This window comes from Hirundo rustica, chromosome 6, assembly GCF_015227805.2.
Source record: "Hirundo rustica isolate bHirRus1 chromosome 6, bHirRus1.pri.v3, whole genome shotgun sequence".
Classification (NCBI taxonomy): Eukaryota; Metazoa; Chordata; class Aves; order Passeriformes; family Hirundinidae; genus Hirundo; species Hirundo rustica.
Window position 1 is genome coordinate 29,460,864 of NC_053455.1, and position 17,996 is coordinate 29,478,859.

Consider the following 17,996-nt stretch of genomic DNA (forward strand, 5'->3'; position numbering starts at 1 on the left):
AATGATATGGCTGTAGAGAATGAAAAGATAAAGAGGAAATACTGTTTCAGATTAGATGCTATCTTTTTAGGAAACTCTGTGTGTGACCTCTTCCCTAATGTGTTATTTTTTATAAAACTGTTATACAGATGGGCTCTTACCTGCCTGATTCTTAACATCTGTGTGACAGGCTGTGTGTCTTTGTGGCAGGTAATTAACTATTCTTGTTCCTCTTTTATAGCCTTCCCTTATATTTTTTTTATTTTTCTCAGGTGCAATTTCAATTTCCATTAGTGTTTTGGTTTTCCACTCTTCCTTTGGGTCAATACAACTTGAAAACTTCACTGCTTGCCTTCAGACCTTATCTTTACCTGTGCAAGGCCTTTGGCCAATTCACTGGAGGAAGAAGGAAACAAAAAGGCAGTTTCAGCTACCTTTGCTGTCACTGTGGCTCTTTGCAACCTGTTTGGGAACAGATAAAGCAGCTCACGGATTCTTTAGTGGATTGTCCTCAGCTGTTCTGTGGCTTCCTTTTCGCTTGTTGTGCACTGGGCACCAGAGGCAGCTGAAAAGGTGGGGCAGGTGCCAACGATCTCTGAGCCGTGCTCAGAAGGCAGCTGTGATAGTTTCCTTAGAGCGCACACAGGGGGATCGAATTCCTGCATTTACAGCCCCTCCGAGATTCTTCCATTTTCCCTTTGTAATTTGATCCCAGATATTCCTACAACTGAGTGCAGGCTTAGAGAACTTCTATTTCATAAGGAGTTTATAGGAGCAGGTAATCTTTTCCTACCTGGAAGCAGAGAAAGGAGGGGAGGGTTTGTGATGGTTCCTGGTCAGTGCTGCTGTTTCTGTACCCTGAGCTCCTCTTGAGGCTTCTACTCTGCTGGAGAGGGCAGAGAGACCTAGACAGGGGCTGGACTGAGGGCGAAGCTGAAAACTGACGGAGGGAGGAAGGGAAGGAAGGAAGGAACTGCTTGTGGCATCAGTGCACTAGGGCCATCTCCCATTCTAACACCCATTGCCGTTTTCATTGTCCTCAGTGTGATGATGCAGGGTGCACACTGAGACGCTAGCCAGGAGTGATCGTGTATGTTGAAATTGGCCTTTATGGATGTCTGCTAACACCTTGTTTAGAGGAATGAGATCCCTCCATCACAGCAGAGCTGTCAGACTCCAAAGAATGCCTCTACACAAGTCTTAGTACTTTGAATATTTTTGTTCCTTTTTTTTTTTTTTTTTTTTTTTTTCGCTTTCTATTTTGTTTTTAAGCCACAGGCCTGGAACTAGAAATGTTAAAGAAAAAATTTAGTTTTGCAGAAATTATCTGAACAGATAAGGCCCTGAACAGATTTATGCCGACATAAATCTTATTTTCCTGTTTGGAAAATGGCTCTTGCCAGTGAGAGTGAGGGATGGCAACAGGAAGAACTGAAAGTGTCTTTCAGCGCTGCAGCAGTTAATGGGTTCCCCCAAAGCTGTGTTTCCCTGGACTTAGACTGATCAGAAGGCTGGCAAGGCTGAGGGCTGGAATCCTGTTTTCTCTGGGTAGAGTGAAAACAGCATCAGCTAATTTGCCTTGGCCTGAAGAAGAATATTGCACTGGCTTAAGATTTATTCCAAAATTTTGCCTGAAATCAGGAAAAAAAAAATAAATTAAATTTGCATCTTGGATTTGTGAGCCCTACTTGCATTTAAATCCATCAGCCTATAGATGATAAATAAAGCCCATAACACTTTCTCCCTAACCCCAAGATTTTAATTCTCATTAGTGATGACATAGACTTCTCTTTACCCCATCCTATCCCTGGTATTGAAGATGGATGAGTAAGACCTTAACTACCTAAGGCATGCATAGCAGAGCACATAAGCAATGGCTACTGGCCTTAGCTTTGGCTGGGTGTGTCCGGATTGTGGCTTGATGTTTTTAAGATCTCCGTTATCCCTTGGAAATTATTGCATAAAGATTGTATTTTGTTTGCTGCACTAAAGCTGTACATTTGCCACAGTTAAGCCTTAACTTTGATTTTAATGACATGAGAGCCATCCATCTGTGGCACCTCACCAGTATATTTTTGAAGACCTAACTACATTTTCTGCTGTTTCAACAAATGCTCTTGCAGTGTGCGTTAGAAACTTCAACTATCACATCTGTTATTTCAAGATACTTTGTCTTTGATGCTGGTAATTCTTCATGATTCCATGGGGGGTGAACCATGGTGGGAGGAGGATGGCATTTGCTCTCATGAAAGCACGGATTTCTGGAGCACAGTGTTGTGGCTAATATTACCATTAGAATAATTAGAAACAGGTTTGCTTAATGTCACCTAAGGCAGCTGTGGTAACTTTGAATGATCTACAAGCCAACCATGGCACTGTTAAGGGAAAGGCAACATGATTTGAACACTGAAGGTGGGCAGTGGGCTGAAGCTCTTGGAACTTCTGCTGCCTGTCTAAGAGAGCTTGCAGAGGGTACTTCTTTTTTGGCAACTCAGCTGATGGATGGTACCTCTTGAGTAGGAACAGACATAGCCTTCCTTCAATGTCTTAAAGCTTAGTGATTTGGGTTTTTATGGAGTGGGGTTTAATTTCTCAGTGCTGCTCATCTTCCATAACCATTTCTCAGTAAAACCTGGTTTATATCTAGGTTTGCATAGGTGTTAAGAATAATTTTTTGCATAGGTGTTAGGAGTAATTTTTTCCTTGGACTGAAGCCTCTTCCCATTACATTTCTTCAGTCTTTGCTGTTAAGTGTCCTCATGTCAGTGACTTCATTGTGGACGTTGCAGGAAGTGAATAAAGATGATCAAATTTTAATATACAGTCTCCTTTTATGAAATAGAATAGAATTTTAAGTAATGATGGAGATAGTTTTGTCAAGTTTTGCTGCAGACTTAGCTTGCTATTTTGTATTTCTTTCCGTAGCCAACAGCCATTAAATTCTTCATATGATGATTTCAGGAATAGGTATTGAGGCTAACTCCCCAAGGTGAGAGGAAGTCATTGGATGGGAAATAGTGGCAAGCTGTCCTGTCACTAAAGGGGTATTTTTATTTTAGTGTTAACCAGTGTGACATAGCTTTCAAATTCATGTAGCACTTTGTGCAATAGACTTTGCATGGAATGGTTTTAAGTCTATGTTTTGAGAACTTAATCTTCCCCTGTTGATACAAATCATAGTTGCTTCACATCAGTACTCTGCTGGGAGTGGCTTAAATATGTTAAACAACACTAAAGTCTTTCCAGCCCTTTCCCCAGGCTCAACAACTTGTTTTACAGTACAGTGAATTTTGGGTCAGAAGCCTCATCCATTGCCAGAGTATCTGGACTTTGGCTTCTTAAAGAGAAGGTTCCAGGACTTCTCAGATCTTTTTATACTGACTGTGTCTCTGAATGCATCCACCAGCCTAGGGGCTTAGGATAGTTTTTAACTCTCCACAGATTCTCTCTAGGTTGAATTTGTTGTTGTACTGTTCAAGCATGCAGTTGGTCCAGAGTTGTGTATTCCTTCATCTGGAGAAAAGGACCTTCCCTGGCTCAGGGGACTTCATTCCCCTTGCAGCCTCTTCATTAACTAGTTCTCAAAGACCCTTTCCTGACTTCCATTAAGGGTAAGACTTTACAAGTACTTAGTGAGCTGAAAGAATGGAAATGGATTTCCTAAGGACATCCACAGCCATTATATTCCTCTGTGACTGTTTACATATTTACAGGTCTGGAAATATGTGAAGAAGAATTAGTCCCCATTAGGCTCAGCGAAGCTATCACTGAGAATTGCCAGACATCTTGTGGGTGGTGGGATCCCACCTAACAAGTGAACATTGCAGGTGATGAATACCCTCAACAACTCTTAAAAGTGAAAGGATTTGGGGTACCCAAAGTCTGGTCAGACCAACCTATAGGAGAGGATTTCTCAACCTCCTGGCCATTAACAGAACCACTGAGCAACAGTCCTGCTGGCCAATGGAGCAGCCAGTTAAAAGCAGGCTCAGAAGAGTCACACGTTGCAGTACTATGGAAGGTCATTTTCTTTAATTAAATAGAATAATATTCTACTTTTGTATAGGCTTTGTTAAATGATTCCTTTGGTGCTGAAAAATAGCAAGACTAGTGAACTGTTTAATGAGGGACATTAGTGTCCACTGCCACGGAACTAGCTGATTTCTTGTTTAGTCTGACGAGGTATTTAGCCGCTCTGAGTTATTGGTTGTGTGGTTAAAGCAGCACTACTCACTTGTTACAGGTTAAGGAATGGCCAGGACTTTGACTTGACTAATCTGGGGTGGAAGGTCTGGTGAGCTCTAAGAAAAGAGATAATGGATTTTGATCAGGTAAAAAAACCAAACCAAAACAACAACAAAAAAAAAACCAGCAACAACAACAAAAAACCAAAAAACATCCTACTGTTTTAATCTCTGTCAGCATTTTGTTGGACATTTACTCAAAAAGGCCATTGAAACAACTGAACTGAAAAATACCATAGTGAGGATAAAGGATTTTGGTTTGATTCAAAATGAAACACAATCTCCTTCTCAATGAAATGACCCTTTCCCACTGCCAACTGTGCACAGGCTTGAATGAAACATTCCATTTGTAACTATTTTTTCTCTTTCTTAAAAACAATTCCCTTGAGTTCACTTTTGAAGCAAGGTACTGCTCCAAAATGAAAGTCCAGCTTCTTATTTGTGAGACACTGATACAAAATGTCTCAACCTTTCTGAAAATCGGGTTTTTTTTCCTGGGCAGCTCTTAATCCTTTCTTCCCTCCCACTTACTTTTGACTGAAACTACTTTGTTCAAATTCACTCCTTCACTCAGATGTTTAGATCACCTTGAAACTGCATTTTTTAGAGAGCAAACAAAGACATTTCACTCCCTCCTACCATGCTCATACTGATACTCTTCAGCATGTGGTTATAGCACTTACTTCTAGATATGGATGTTGCTGGGAGTTTGGTGGGGAAGCAAAAACTGGCTGCCTTGTTGATGAAATCTCTATTGACATTTAAATTCCCAACCAAACAGGGGCTTTAACTGTCAGAGAAGGGGAAAAAAAATCAGTTTTTCAGCTTCTGGCACTGCATTACAAACAATGGAAGTGGGGATCACTGCCTGTTTGGCAGCTGAAAAGGATTATTTAACTCAACAAGGGACTGAAGTAACTTGCTCCAAATTGGTCTTGTTTGTGTTGAGTGAGGCAGTTGTACTTATGTCTGAATATACAGTCACATTAACAACAGTGTAAATTATGCTTCTGTGAGAAAGAGAGACCTCTTGCATTTTCAGCATGTTCTCATCAATTATCAGTAATTTTCCCATCATGTGCTGAATATCTTTACCTAGATGCTATGTGGTTACCTCACGTAAGAGCAATGAGGTCGCTGTCTATGCAATGGCATGGTGTCATCTGCACAGTTAAGTTTCTTTAATATTAAAATGATGATATTTAAATAATTTCTCTGGAGTTTGCCATTTGATTTGAAATTTCTGGAACTGTGTTGGCAAAGAATTACTCTAGAGTCATTCCTTAACCTTTCTAGAAAGTTAGTCCAGAGATTAGTAATGCTCTCTCCTCTTCCCCTTTCCTTTCTCCAAATTAATCAGCTTATCCTGTTTCCAAGTGACAGTTGCGTTTATGAGATGCCTGTTCTGTGACTCATGGGTGAAATCACCTCTGAAGCTCTCCCTACAGTCCTCGATGCTTGAGGAGGAGCACAGTGTGATGCTCTCTGAACTGACTGGGTGAGCATGGCCTGTTTGTAGCGGTGTCCGTGTCACAACACATCACCTTCGTCGTGCTCTCCTGCAGAATCCCAGCGGAGAAGCCCCTGTCAGAATGCTCTGGGGAAATGATGTGTCCCAGCCACTGCTGCCAATGGCTCAGGTTAGACGCCCTTTGTTGGGTCAGTGTGAAAACTCTGGAATCTTTTCAAATGCTGCCTTGAGATCATGGGCAGTGCCAGGCATTCCTGCAGGCGTGCTGCCATCTGTGGCCATGTTAGCGGGGCAGTTTAACACTGAGGTACTGGGGAAGGACCAGGTATTTGGACAGCAAATGTGGGCTCAAGCAGGTAGCAGAGGCTAAAGAGACCCCTCATGTTAAAGAGAGGGGAGGAGGGGCAGCGCTGTTATCTTGCTTTATGGGGGGATTCAACAAAGGCACTGTGCTCAGGGAAGGCTTTTCAGGCTGCCATTTCCCTAGCATTTTAAATACCACCCCATTCCTCTCATTATAGCTGGGGATTTTGGCTTTCCCAGGGGGGAGGAGATGTTCTAAATGGGCTGCCAGGGAGGTGGATTTAATGCACTAGGAAGAGCTGGCTTCACCAAGTTAAAAAGCAAAACAAAACCCAATCCTCCATTCCTATTTTTAGTGTTTATGACCAAGTATTTTTGCTTGGTTGCTCATTTTGAAAGGGTTTAGTGAGCCTGCCAGTTGATTGAAAGCTCTGTGGTGTGTGAGCCGGCCTGGCCGGGGAGCCTGCAGTGCATAGCGACGAGGTCGGAGCCGTGCCGGAGGTTTTTTTCCACTGCAGTTTGTTGAAGGGTAACGAAAATGTCCCCGGGGCAAAGGGGATGTTGGCTTTCCAGGTTGTGGTGATTCATCTTGCCGGGATAAGCGGTCTTTCTCCCGCTCCCGCCTTTTCATCTCCATCTCCCTCACCCCCACTTCGCTGCGCAACCAAAGGCAAAGCCAGCCCCTCTCCACGCAGGGGTTTTGCCGGGGGTCTCCGGCAGCAACCCCGGTGAGCTGCACCGCCCGGACAGCATTAGCATTCAGCGCCTGTCCTCCTGGCCAGTTCGCGCTCTGTAAATGGGTTTATTCTCGTTATTAGGAGCGATGTCCCCGGCATATGGAGCCGGTGCGGTGCCTGCAGGCAGGTTTCCTTCCTGTGGGTGTTGGTAGGCAGCCCAAGCGCCTCCTGGCAATTAGCAGATCGTTACCCATAATGCAGCACGCAGCGATGCAGCCTGGTGGTTTCTCTGGAGGTCACTCTGACCTAATTCACCCCCAGGAGCTCTACAGCGCTGGCACGACTTACCAGTGCATTAACAAGCTGATGCTTCAGTACAAGGTTATTTGAGTGCTCCCACATTATTTTTCTGAGGCAAGAAATAGCCATTTTGTCTGGCGGCCAACAGTGGTTAATAGGGGCTGGTCTGGAAGAAGAGGGAGCCGAGCGCTGTCTGGTTTTGAGATGAGACATCGGGCTACGCGGCGTCCATCTCCTCTGGCTGTAAGGCTGGGCGCTGTTTCTGATCCCCCAGGTTACAAATGCGCAGGGCTCCGTTTGCCGCCTCAGTTCTGCGCTACCGCGGCACGTTCGCACCGAGAAGAGCAGCGAGCGTCAGGTGTGCCTGAGTCCCCAGGGCTCGGCCCCAGAGGCACGGGCCTGTGCCCAGATCTGCCCCAGTCCAAGCCCCTGGCGATACGAAACGGAGGCGCAGGTTCAGCCTGTCCCAGGCAGTTTTGGAAGGGCAGGTGTGCCTGGCCGGAGGGGGACGCCCACACGGCGGCAGAAACCCTGGCAGGGCTCGTCCTCCCTCTGGCACACAGGGCAGAGGGCCTGGCTGCAGCATCACCGGCCCAAATCAGGGTGTTCTCACAGGGCAGTGATTTGCGTGCACCAAAATTCATTGCTGGCAGTTTTTAGACACCTTAAAAATCTCTAATTTATTTATTTTAATTTCTCCCTGCTAAGATATGTATGGCTGAATTGTGCATGCTGAGGAAGGGGTGTACTCAGGGAGAGGCACACACAGACCTATTGCAGTAAAACTGTTCTAAAACAGTTTCTCAAGCAATCTTCCTGTAAGATATGGGGCATCTGGTGCCACGGGGATGATGTGTGGGGAGTGATTTGACTGATAAACCATTAGGAAGCCCAGAATAACTCAGTTCTGGCTTGTGCCTTTGCATGCTCCAGAGGTCACCCCTGAATCCCACACAGTTGCTCCTGCCACCCTGTGCCAGACAGAGTTGCACTGCCTTGTCTGCAGCTGATCTCCCTGGGTGCATGTGGGTCTGTGCGTACACATTTGTGCACACTTCATTTTGTTTATGCACGAGTGGCCTGAGCCAAGCTTTGTTCTTCATGTACCCTCTGTAACCCAGGCTCCTTATCCCAGCTGATGCTCTTGATGCTTAAAATGGTTTCAGAGGAAATTATGCAGCATTGTAGAGTCAAGGCTGTGCATGAGTGGAGCTGGTGGGTGGACTTTCCTCAGGCAATGAACTTTTCTGGAAAGTGCCTGGAGATGAGGAGTCTTTTGGCAGGAGCTTACTCCTTTGCTCCCTGTGCCCTTTGGTGTTTGCATGGCTAAAGGAACAGCGGGGCAGTGCAGGAGAGTGAGCTGCAAGTGCTACCTGCCACACACAAACATTTTATAGCTTCCCCAAGATCCCTGGCCTTGCTTTCAAACACAGGTCTGTCCTGCTTTCTCCAATTACACCTGCCAAACTGCAGCTGGGGCTGAACCACTACCATTTACACAGGGGTTTTATTTGTCCCTTGGGTGAACAATTAAAGTGGGCTCTCTTGTATCACTGCCAAATATTTGAGCAATTGCTTGTAATTTATATGAGCTCTTCCACTGGAACTGGCAGTACTGAGAAGCAAACCACCACCTCCGGAGTGCAGCTGGCCACCAGTCCTGCTGCTAATGCAGCAGAGTGCCCCTTCTCTTTTTGTGGGCTCAGTTTTAGCTCTGTCCATGCTGGCCAGAACAACTGTAGGGCCAGAAAATGAAATAATAGGAACTATAAGTTCTTCTACGGCTGAGTGGTTTCAGAGATCCATCAATTATTAAAGGCATTAATTCTTCCACAATTACTGGCACGTTGTGACATATTGGAATAGAGGAGAGTTGGTCTCTGACCAAATCAGACCGACCAGATTATCCAGTGAAACCACTGAGTCCTTTTGGACTCACTTCTTTAGCAGAGTTGGCAGTGCTGGAACACACTGGGAGAAACAGCTAGGTTTTCTCACTTCAGTCAGGACACAGAAATTCACAGTGGTGATATTTCCTCTCCTGTCTGATAATAATAAACCCCAGTGTGGTGCCTATGAGACTTTCTTTTGTTTCTTTGTATGTTTTTCTTAAGAAGATGGATTCAGCAGGGCCCTGTACTGAAGGGAGTGAGACGAGAGCTCTTCACCTGCAGCCTCCAACATCTACCCCTGTCCTGGCCACCAGGAAAGCTGTTATATTTTTCTGTAATAAAATCCTCATGCTTCTCCATATCACAGAGACAGTGTGGCAGGTGGTGCCTTGGATCCTCACCCCACGAACACTTTTGAAGGCTTCTGTTCACGAGTACCTCCATTTGAGCAGGCAGGCATATGTCTCTTAACTGCAACACCTTCACCTTGCGAGATGGGAAGGGCCAGGAAAATGCCGAGAACTCCCCAATCTCATCCCTCAGGAATGTTTGGTCTTTTTCTGAGAGCTGCAGCTTCTTGAGCCCTGGGATTCTGGCAGAGCCAAGCCCTTCAGTGTCCTTGGACCGTCAGAGATTTTACGGGGTTTTTCTAGTCTGACTGTTGTTGACACTGCATATCTGTGAGCATGCCTTCTTAGACAGACAAATGAGGGCTACCTTTTAAAATCATAACCATAAAATCATACCAGTTATTAGAATTACAAGTTTCCCTTCTTTTGTACTGGTAATGGTAATAATTCTGTCTAATGGTGGCAGTGGCCACAACAAACCTTATTCAATCTTAGCAGGAGGAAATTATGAATTTTCCTCGCATGTGAACTTCCATTATTTGGATGGGGCTCCTGTGACATAGGCCATTATATCTGTAATATGTATTTATAGTTGTTTAAAGATCTGAAAGTTTATGGAATAAATCTGATGCAATATAGCCAGGAGGCCTGTGAGTTTTCATCATGCTATTGATTAAAAAGCCCACCACTACACTGTGAAGATAATGGAAAGAATTGGAAACTGGGTAAAAATTCCTTTTATTCTGTATAAATAATTTCACATTTGTTTTAAAAGAATAGTATTTGCTTATTTTTTGTTCCTCAAGGTAATCTCTGCCTTTGTTTGAAAAAGGTTATTGATTGGATTGTTAACTTAAATAGTCTGTGGCGGGTGTGACAGAGCACATGGCTGCAATTAATCTTGCAATGCAGAATCCATTATTGCACAAGCACTAATGAGCCGTTCCAAGGCCTTCGCTGGTCACAGAAAGCCTGGAAGCAGCAGATTGCTCCTGCCCTTTAATGTCAGCTTTGGTCTTTAGTGTTATACAGCCAGTGTAAGCAGAAGAGATTTTTTTAGATTTTTTTTTTCGGATATTTATGCTAAAATTCTCTTTCCCATCAGCCTGCAATTTTACCAGGTGTGGGATATAAGAAGTGGTCTCTGAATGTGCTCACCTCCCCACTCCACTGACCAGATGTCAATTGTACAATGTACAATTAAAGCCAGTGTGGCATGTGAAACACTGATGTCACTATAAAATATGGTCTCAGTCTCAAAGTTCAGATCCAGAGGAGAGTTTTGACAAAGATGAGGGAGCTTTCAAACCTGATCTACACTTTAAAATATTGTTTTAAGACAAAGGGATGAGCTGTTGAAAACCTCACTGCAAGTTTTATTGTCTCTGTCTGTTGTTTATAGCTATTGCAGCATAGCAGAAGTTTAGGTAGAGAATAGTTATGGTAGATTAGAAACCGTCAGTGTTAACATATTGCCTTCTCCTTCAACAGAACTGCTCCCAGGGTGTATTTTAGAGGTCTGTCTATTGACTTCGGTGACACCATAAATATGTGTTACTTCCTCCCCCTATTAGATCTGCAGAGCTGATACAGACTTGTGAGAGTGATCCAGGGTTTCCCGGGGTGGAGCCACCACCTGAATTATTAACTGAGTTTCAGCTGCAGACTCTGCTGCACACCTTAGCCACAGCAAACACTGTTCATCACACAATTAGGTGAAATAAGACTCTTTCTCCATCTTAAACACATAGCAAGAAGACTTTCAGCTCTCTGGATTGTGTGCTACTGCAGCGTTCATAATAACTTGAATCACATTTTAGACCTGCTCTATGTGTAAAATAAAATTGTGGCTTTTTTTCTTTTTTTTTTTTAGGGAAAAAAAAAGGGAACTTGGGTGTACCTATAGTAGCTTGCCACATGCAGTACAGGACTTTGTGTTCAGGTATTCTGACACAGAAGGAATGCTAAGAAGTTCTGTGATATGGAGCAGGGATGGTGTTCCCTAACACTGCCTCAAGAAATCTTGGATGTGTGAATTTTCTCAAAGCATGTAAAACACTAGGTTTTGAACAAAAGTAGCTGGAAAAGAAAGAGATAGTGAAGAAGGAGAAACCAGGGAGGAAAAGAAAGAATTTTAAGCTTTTGAGCATCTAGTGGCATGTTTGCCACATACTACAGTGCCTCACCATGCTGATAGCATAAGTAAAAAAAGTCTTTCCAATGACATTAAGTTGAGGTCATGGCACCACAAGGAATGTTGCTTAATATGAAAGAGCACTGGCTTAGAGGCTGAAGAAAGACGTTCTTTTTGCCTTACACATGATATAAGCCCTGGGCTAACAGAGAGCAACCTGCAGCTATGCAGACTTGACTCTTGTAGTCACAGTGCTTGGAGAGAGAGCCTAATCGAGTGAATGAATTGGTATGTTCTTGCAAAATAATTCTGCATTGCTATCAAAAAGCAATCATTGTGGCACTCTCTCTATTCCTAATTTTTCTAAGGAATCCTCAGCCCACAAGAGACTATTTCTTTTAGGCTTGTGGTAGGTGTGGTTCTTAAGAAGTTCTCTGCAATAGAGGTAAGATATATCACTTCAAGGATGAGGCACCACTCATGTGAGATGCCACACAGGAGACCTGAGAGGTGTTTTTGAGGAAAATGAGGAGCAAAACAGTCAAGACTGATAACTGGAAGAGAGCGGGAATGGCTAAGAAAGGACAGAGATAAAGTAGTGAGCAGGACCTGACCCTCACGGTGTGTTAGAAAGGGAGGGCCTTCAGCTGGAGTCTGTAGAGTCTCTGCAATGAGCAGTGTGTGTACACTGGCAAGTGAGCAAGATGTGCATGCATTTAGCTGGGATTTATTTCTGTAAGTTTGATTCCATTCTTTCTGTTTCTTTTCAAATGTGACTGAAGCTATTTAACTCTCTGATTAATTCACCTCCCTATGAGCTGTTTTCTGTGATATATTCCAGCACTGTACAACATTTTTGGAAACAACTCTTTGCTGTTAGGATGAATTCCTCCCTGATGTGTAGCATGGCACATTTGTTCTATTTACTGGTATTGGAAAAAGGTTTGCATTCAATGTAAATCAGATCTGGAGGAACATTTCAGTGTCATGTCAGGTTCTGGTAGTTTGGTAGTATCAGAAAGTATATGTGGTCCTCTCAGCAAGAAAAAGTATCTTGCCACATCTCCTTTTGCTTAGTTGCAGTTTCAAGGTCCCCAGAACTTTAGTTGGTCCACTGTAAATCTCAGTAAAAACTGTCATTTGTTTTGTGCTGACATTTCAAGGGCTCCAAAACCCTGTGATCTTCTTAGCCCATCTGAGCTCATCAGTATTGTCAAGATGTTTCTTCATTCAAAGGCTTAAGAGTGATATAAGCAATTTCAATCATATAAGCAATTTTTCCTTCTCTAAATATCTCCTTTATTTTCTATTCAACTTCTTTAATAATTATGCCTACACATTTCTTTGCTGGACAGGCTTAGTTGTTGTATCACAATGCAAATATAATTGCAGAACAAAAATTCTTATTACAGCATTTGGTAGTATCATGGACACTTAAGAGAAATATATTCCCTACAGCATTACTTCCTTATCCAGCAGTTCTCAGCCACTGTTTGCTTCACTAACTGGAAAATACAGAAACTTTTTGTAGGGTGGTAATGGGTGCTGTGATGACGCAGCAAAATGTTACTGATAGGCCTGGTAATCGTGACACATCTGAGCCCACATCTACCATAGACATGCCTTTTTTTTCTTATTGGAGAAACAGCCTTTCTTTCTCCATTCTTAGAAAGACACTTAGCCTGGTGGAAGTAGAAAAGATTTTTTCCAATCCCTTGGTTGTAGTCTAAGAACAGCAGATCGGGTAGAGGTGAAAAACCCCACACAACTTATGGTGCCAGTTTCTAGAAGAAGCAGGTGGCAGTGCTGGATGTGCATACCTGTGTTCCTAGTCTTTCTGCAGATGACCAGTTGACTCTCCCTGCCCTGACTATGCACGGTGTTAATGTTTAAGGGTGTCAGAGAAGGATTCTAAATACAGGGCTTTCCAAGAAGGCAGACAGGAACTTACTGCAGGTGACTTAGGCGATGTCTCAGCCAGGTAAGGGTGGTTTGGGAGTACAGTACCTTATTTCAGCGGTATATTTGTCTTGTTTTGTTTTGCAGAAGGAACACTGATCCTACTTTTGGTTTGTTTGTTTGTTTGTTTGTATTTTCCCCTCCAGAAAGCCCATTGCTGACCCTGCTACTGTGATACCGCTGTTTTGCAAAGCTGAAGTCGACACGCATGTAGGGGCGGGGGTTGTAACTCTGGCAATTTGTCCTTCCCAATTAGGTGTGACTGTTCTGCTAGCTTTCCCTTCTTTATTCCTTTCATTTAGTTCATTGTGGGAGTTGGCTTGGGTTTTTTTTCCCCTTTTGGTTTCCTGTTTTGATCCTGGAAGGTTAGCTGTGCAATTTGGTTTCTTCTGTGCCAACCAACTTTAGTGGCAGAGCTCTTAAAAAAATTAAAAGCTATATCCTTCCATCCCGTCTTGCGTCTTCTCTGTATGCTACTGCTTCCATTTAAGCAAAGTTTACAGAATTGCTCCACCCATTTGGACACCAGGAAAGGAAGCTGTGAAATGGAGAATAACCTCATTTCCACCAGGTCCTTCGTTCCGGTTGAAACAACGCTAATTGAAACTGTAGTCCAATTTCTATTAAGACGGATGGTCTCTCTCTGAAATTGGGTTTGTTTCTGATTTCATCCTTTTTTCTTGTAGTCTTAAAATATATATATATATAAATCCCCACAAAAACCAACTCAAAGCCAAACCATTTTTAAGAGCTCTGAATAAAACTGCTTTGCCAATGGGGAATGGGTGGAGATGACTCTGATTTTCTCTTGTGCCCGGCAGCGAAAGGGTTAATGCCTGCTTTCCTCTTTGATATCTGTTAGTTGCTGCCCATGTTGTGATCAGTCCATGTCCATGTGTGTTTTGTTCCCAAATTTAATACCGGTTAATTAACGAGCAATAAGCGAGCCTTAACAATGACCGTTGTTTCCGATCTTCCTCAGGACACCCGACCTGCCTGCAGTTCACCACAAACATGACTGAGGCTGTTAAAACCTATCAGTGGCAATGCATTGAGTGCAAATCCTGCAGCCTTTGTGGGACCTCAGAGAACGATGTGAGTCCATTTACCTTTTCATGCAAATAAGCATCACTGCGAGCTGCTGCTGTGCCCACGCTGGAGAAGCACGTGGCACTGGTGTGGGTTGTTGTTTTACTGCTGCTTCCATGCATCTCCAAGGAAGAGCTACCCCTTAGGGCAGAGATGGGCTTCTCCCCAGTGTCCCCATTCAGCCACTGGTCTCTGCTGAAATTACCCTGGGTATCTTACAGGACCACTTAAGATGCCGATACTCATGGTTTGTGTACTTATTCAATAGAAGTTAGCTGGGGGCCATGGATTCCTGTTGCAGGGAGCTTTCAGTATGATAGTCAGAAGTAAATGTGAATACATGATAACTCAAGAGATGCAAGTATGCTCCTTCTGTTCCTGATTTTCTTTACTTTCTTGGTATGTTTTTTAAACTTAATTACAAGACTTGGGGAACATGAAACCATTTCAAGTAGGATGGCTAGGCCTCACCTAATCACCAACTCCAGTGGTTTCCAGAGCCTGCAGCTGAGCAATGTCCTCCCTGTGGGGTTTGCAGTTAAAATCTGATCCTAAGGGTCCTTGGTGGCCCCTGAGAACCTTGGAAAATTGACAGTGGCTAGAGAACTTTGGAGGTGATTAGCTAACACTATATTCCCTACAGCAGAATAAATTTGAAGCCTGAGATTTTGGTTTTGCTTTAGCATAAAAAAATCTGAACCCAGGGAGCTGTTCTGCTTTAGGAATCACAGGATACTTCAGAGCAGCTTTTTTCACCCCAAATATATGAAGAAGCTGCAGACTACATGGTGGGGTCATGTAATTTCCATCTGTTTCACAAAAAATTTACTCAGCTGCATTTTGGAAAACTGTCTAAGTCAAAGGTTTCCTCTGAAGGAACGAGATCAGCACATGGTGACACCAGAGCCCAGCAAAGCCTGTCCTCTTCTCAGTACAGCATATCCCTGCCATAACAGCTTTTACTCCTGCATCATGGGGCCATTTTGGACAAGAACTCCTTCACTTCCCAAAGTGATTTTCTAGTTAGAAACTGAGCTGTCTTTGTGCTGAGAGGGGCTTTCTGCAGCCTCTCAGGAATATGCTGACTAATCTTGGATGAACAAATATGATGCTTGTAGCCTTTACATTCCCAGTAGTCTCTTAGTCTCTGTTGTTGCAGCTCTGCATTCCCAGCTGAGCATTGCTGGTTACCCTACTTATGTTTTAATCTTGGTAAGAGACTAATCTACATAATTTTCTCTCTTCTTTTCTCTTCTCTTCTCCTTCTCTCCCTGTGTCCCTACTGTCTCCCCAACAAACCTGCTTCAGGACCAGCTGCTCTTCTGTGATGACTGTGACCGTGGCTATCACATGTATTGCTTGAATCCACCAGTCTTTGAGCCCCCAGAAGGTAACATATGACTGAAGTCTGCTCTGAAAATCACAATTAAGTCTTAGTGGAGAAGGGAAAAATTTCAGAAAAGTGTTTTGAACCATGGGGGGTTAAGGAAACAGTAGCAAAACAAAGGGAGATAGCACTGGAAAGGAACAAAATTATTAGAACATCTATTCCAGAACATGGCTCTTCTTTGGGTCTTGGGTACCTTTGGATGTCCCACATGTCATTGGTCACCTCAATTTAGTCAACTGAATTGAGTGCCTCTGAAATGTGACTTGGGGCTTCTTGAGAAGTCAAAGTCCCAGAGAGAAAGCCTCAGACAGGGAGGTCCTCTCTGGAACATCCGAGAGCCTGTTGTCAGCAGACCGGAATAAAGGGAATTACCTCCCTTGCTCTATGGTATGTTTCTGTCTTGTCAGGGTAGGGGTTTTGTGGTCTGTATTACATTTGGTATGTAGCTATGGCCTCTGCAGGGGGTTCAGTCTGACTATACCATGACTGGTTGGAGTTTTTCACTTGGCTGTGGAGCAGAGGAACTAGTCTCTTACCGTTAGAGGTTCTCTGACTAAAATCCTCAGAGAGCAGTAGAATTGGAGGAGACTTGTGAGTGCGAGTGACTGTGGTTTACCTGAGGGGCAGGACAATAATTACAAATCAACCATGCATTCAGGAGCTAATGTTTTTAACTTTGGTTTAAAGGAAGCTAAATCAGGAGGGGAAGATTTTGAAGTGCAGCTTCAAAATTTGTTAAAGGTTTCTGTTCCACTGGGCAGTGTTTTATCGAAAGTGTGAAAATATAAAACATCTCATTGCAATGCACACCCCAACAGCATTACAGCCCATGTAGAAAACCTATGGACACAAAAGCAAGGGCAGCAGAGGCTGCTTCACAAAAGTATGCACAATTTCAATATTAGGAATATCTGATATACTATTCAAGCCAATCTTGACATAAACTCTGAGTGCCTGGATTTTATGTCATTCCTATAAGAAGGATTTCTTCATTTGCAGGGAGCTGGAGTTGTCATTTGTGCCAGGAGCTGCTCAGAGAGAGAGCATCAGCTTTTGGCTACCAGGCCTGAGGAGCTCCAACAATCAAGAAACACCTTGCTCCTGGTGTTGCCATACCAGCACACAATTCCCATCCAGAACACAAAGACACAACCCACACCCAAATGAACGGACACTCAAATACAGGAAGAGGTATCTGTGGTATTCCCTGTCACTAATGCCAGACCTCCTGGGCTCTGCTAGGACTGTGTACTTTCTCAATGATCTGGATGAAATCTCTTCACTGCTATGCATGGTTGCTGTTGCCATTTACAGGCTCACATGCATTATGGAAGGGGGAGGGTTGTTATACCGACATGGAGAAGTCAATTTTGTGTGGCCTTGTGCTTTCTGTTTAGTTTTTTGTAAATGAAAAAGTAGTAAGATATTTCCCAAGGAATTATTGGTGAGTACTTCAGCTGCAAGCAGCACCAGGTGTTTCTCCTCACAGGCTTGATTGGAAATCTCTTTAATGCAGCCACACTGTAGATGCATGGGTGCTTAAGGGAGTGCTCTGAGAGTTGCATCTAGTTCAATGCTTCCCAGTTCATGAACAGCACATTCTCACTAAGAGAAGCACTGATCAAAACTTTTGGGGGTGACATTGAATCAAATGCCTTGATTTGGCAGATTGTTAGGAATCTGTTTTAAGTGTAATGAAGAACAGTACTGGTGTGTACACACATAGATGCTTAGAAATGCCTTTGGTATTCAGGATATTCAGGCATACTGTCCCACTGCAATGCCAGCAATACCTACCAGACACATAATTTCTTTTTGTTCAGAAAATTCTGAGTGGAAAATCTTATGTATGCAACTGACTTTCTGTTTAGGTCAGAAAAATGAACAAAAGCAAAAATGTCATCTTAAGATGATCATAGAAAGTGAAAATTGTCTGGTCGTTTTGCAATGTAAGTTGCAAAAAGGAACAATTTTGGCTTAAGGTCAAATGAAGCACTTTGATTAATTTTTTGAAATTTCTAAACTAAAATGTTCTGCAACTGAAAGCTGCATTTTCTGGGTGTTGCCTAATCCGGGCTTTCAGCATTTCCAAAATGTTACTGTTTTTTGTCAAAGTAATTATCAAGATCTAACTTAATTTCCAAATAATTCTCCCCCCAAATTCTCTACAACTGCATTTTGGCCAATGACATAATTTGTCTAAAAACC

General features: G+C 43.3%; 1 protein-coding gene across 8 annotated transcripts in view; it reads left to right on the forward strand.

The window, feature by feature from the left end:
* Positions 1 to 17,605, forward strand: part of DPF3 (double PHD fingers 3) — a 156,401-nt gene extending 138,796 nt beyond the window's left edge. For 4 of the 8 annotated variants that reach the window (XM_058420866.1, XM_058420868.1, XM_058420867.1 and 1 more), the window contains 3 exons: positions 14,292 to 14,404; positions 15,707 to 15,788; positions 16,771 to 17,605. In XM_058420866.1, the coding sequence (XP_058276849.1) occupies positions 14,292 to 14,404; positions 15,707 to 15,788; positions 16,771 to 16,955 (380 nt within the window). In that variant the 3' untranslated portion in view covers positions 16,956 to 17,605. The remainder of the gene's footprint in view (positions 1 to 14,291; positions 14,405 to 15,706; positions 15,789 to 16,770) is intronic. The other 4 variants (XM_040066257.2, XM_040066260.2, XM_040066259.2 and 1 more) reach the window with 1 other exon arrangement.
* Positions 17,606 to 17,996: the final 391 nt, after the last annotated feature.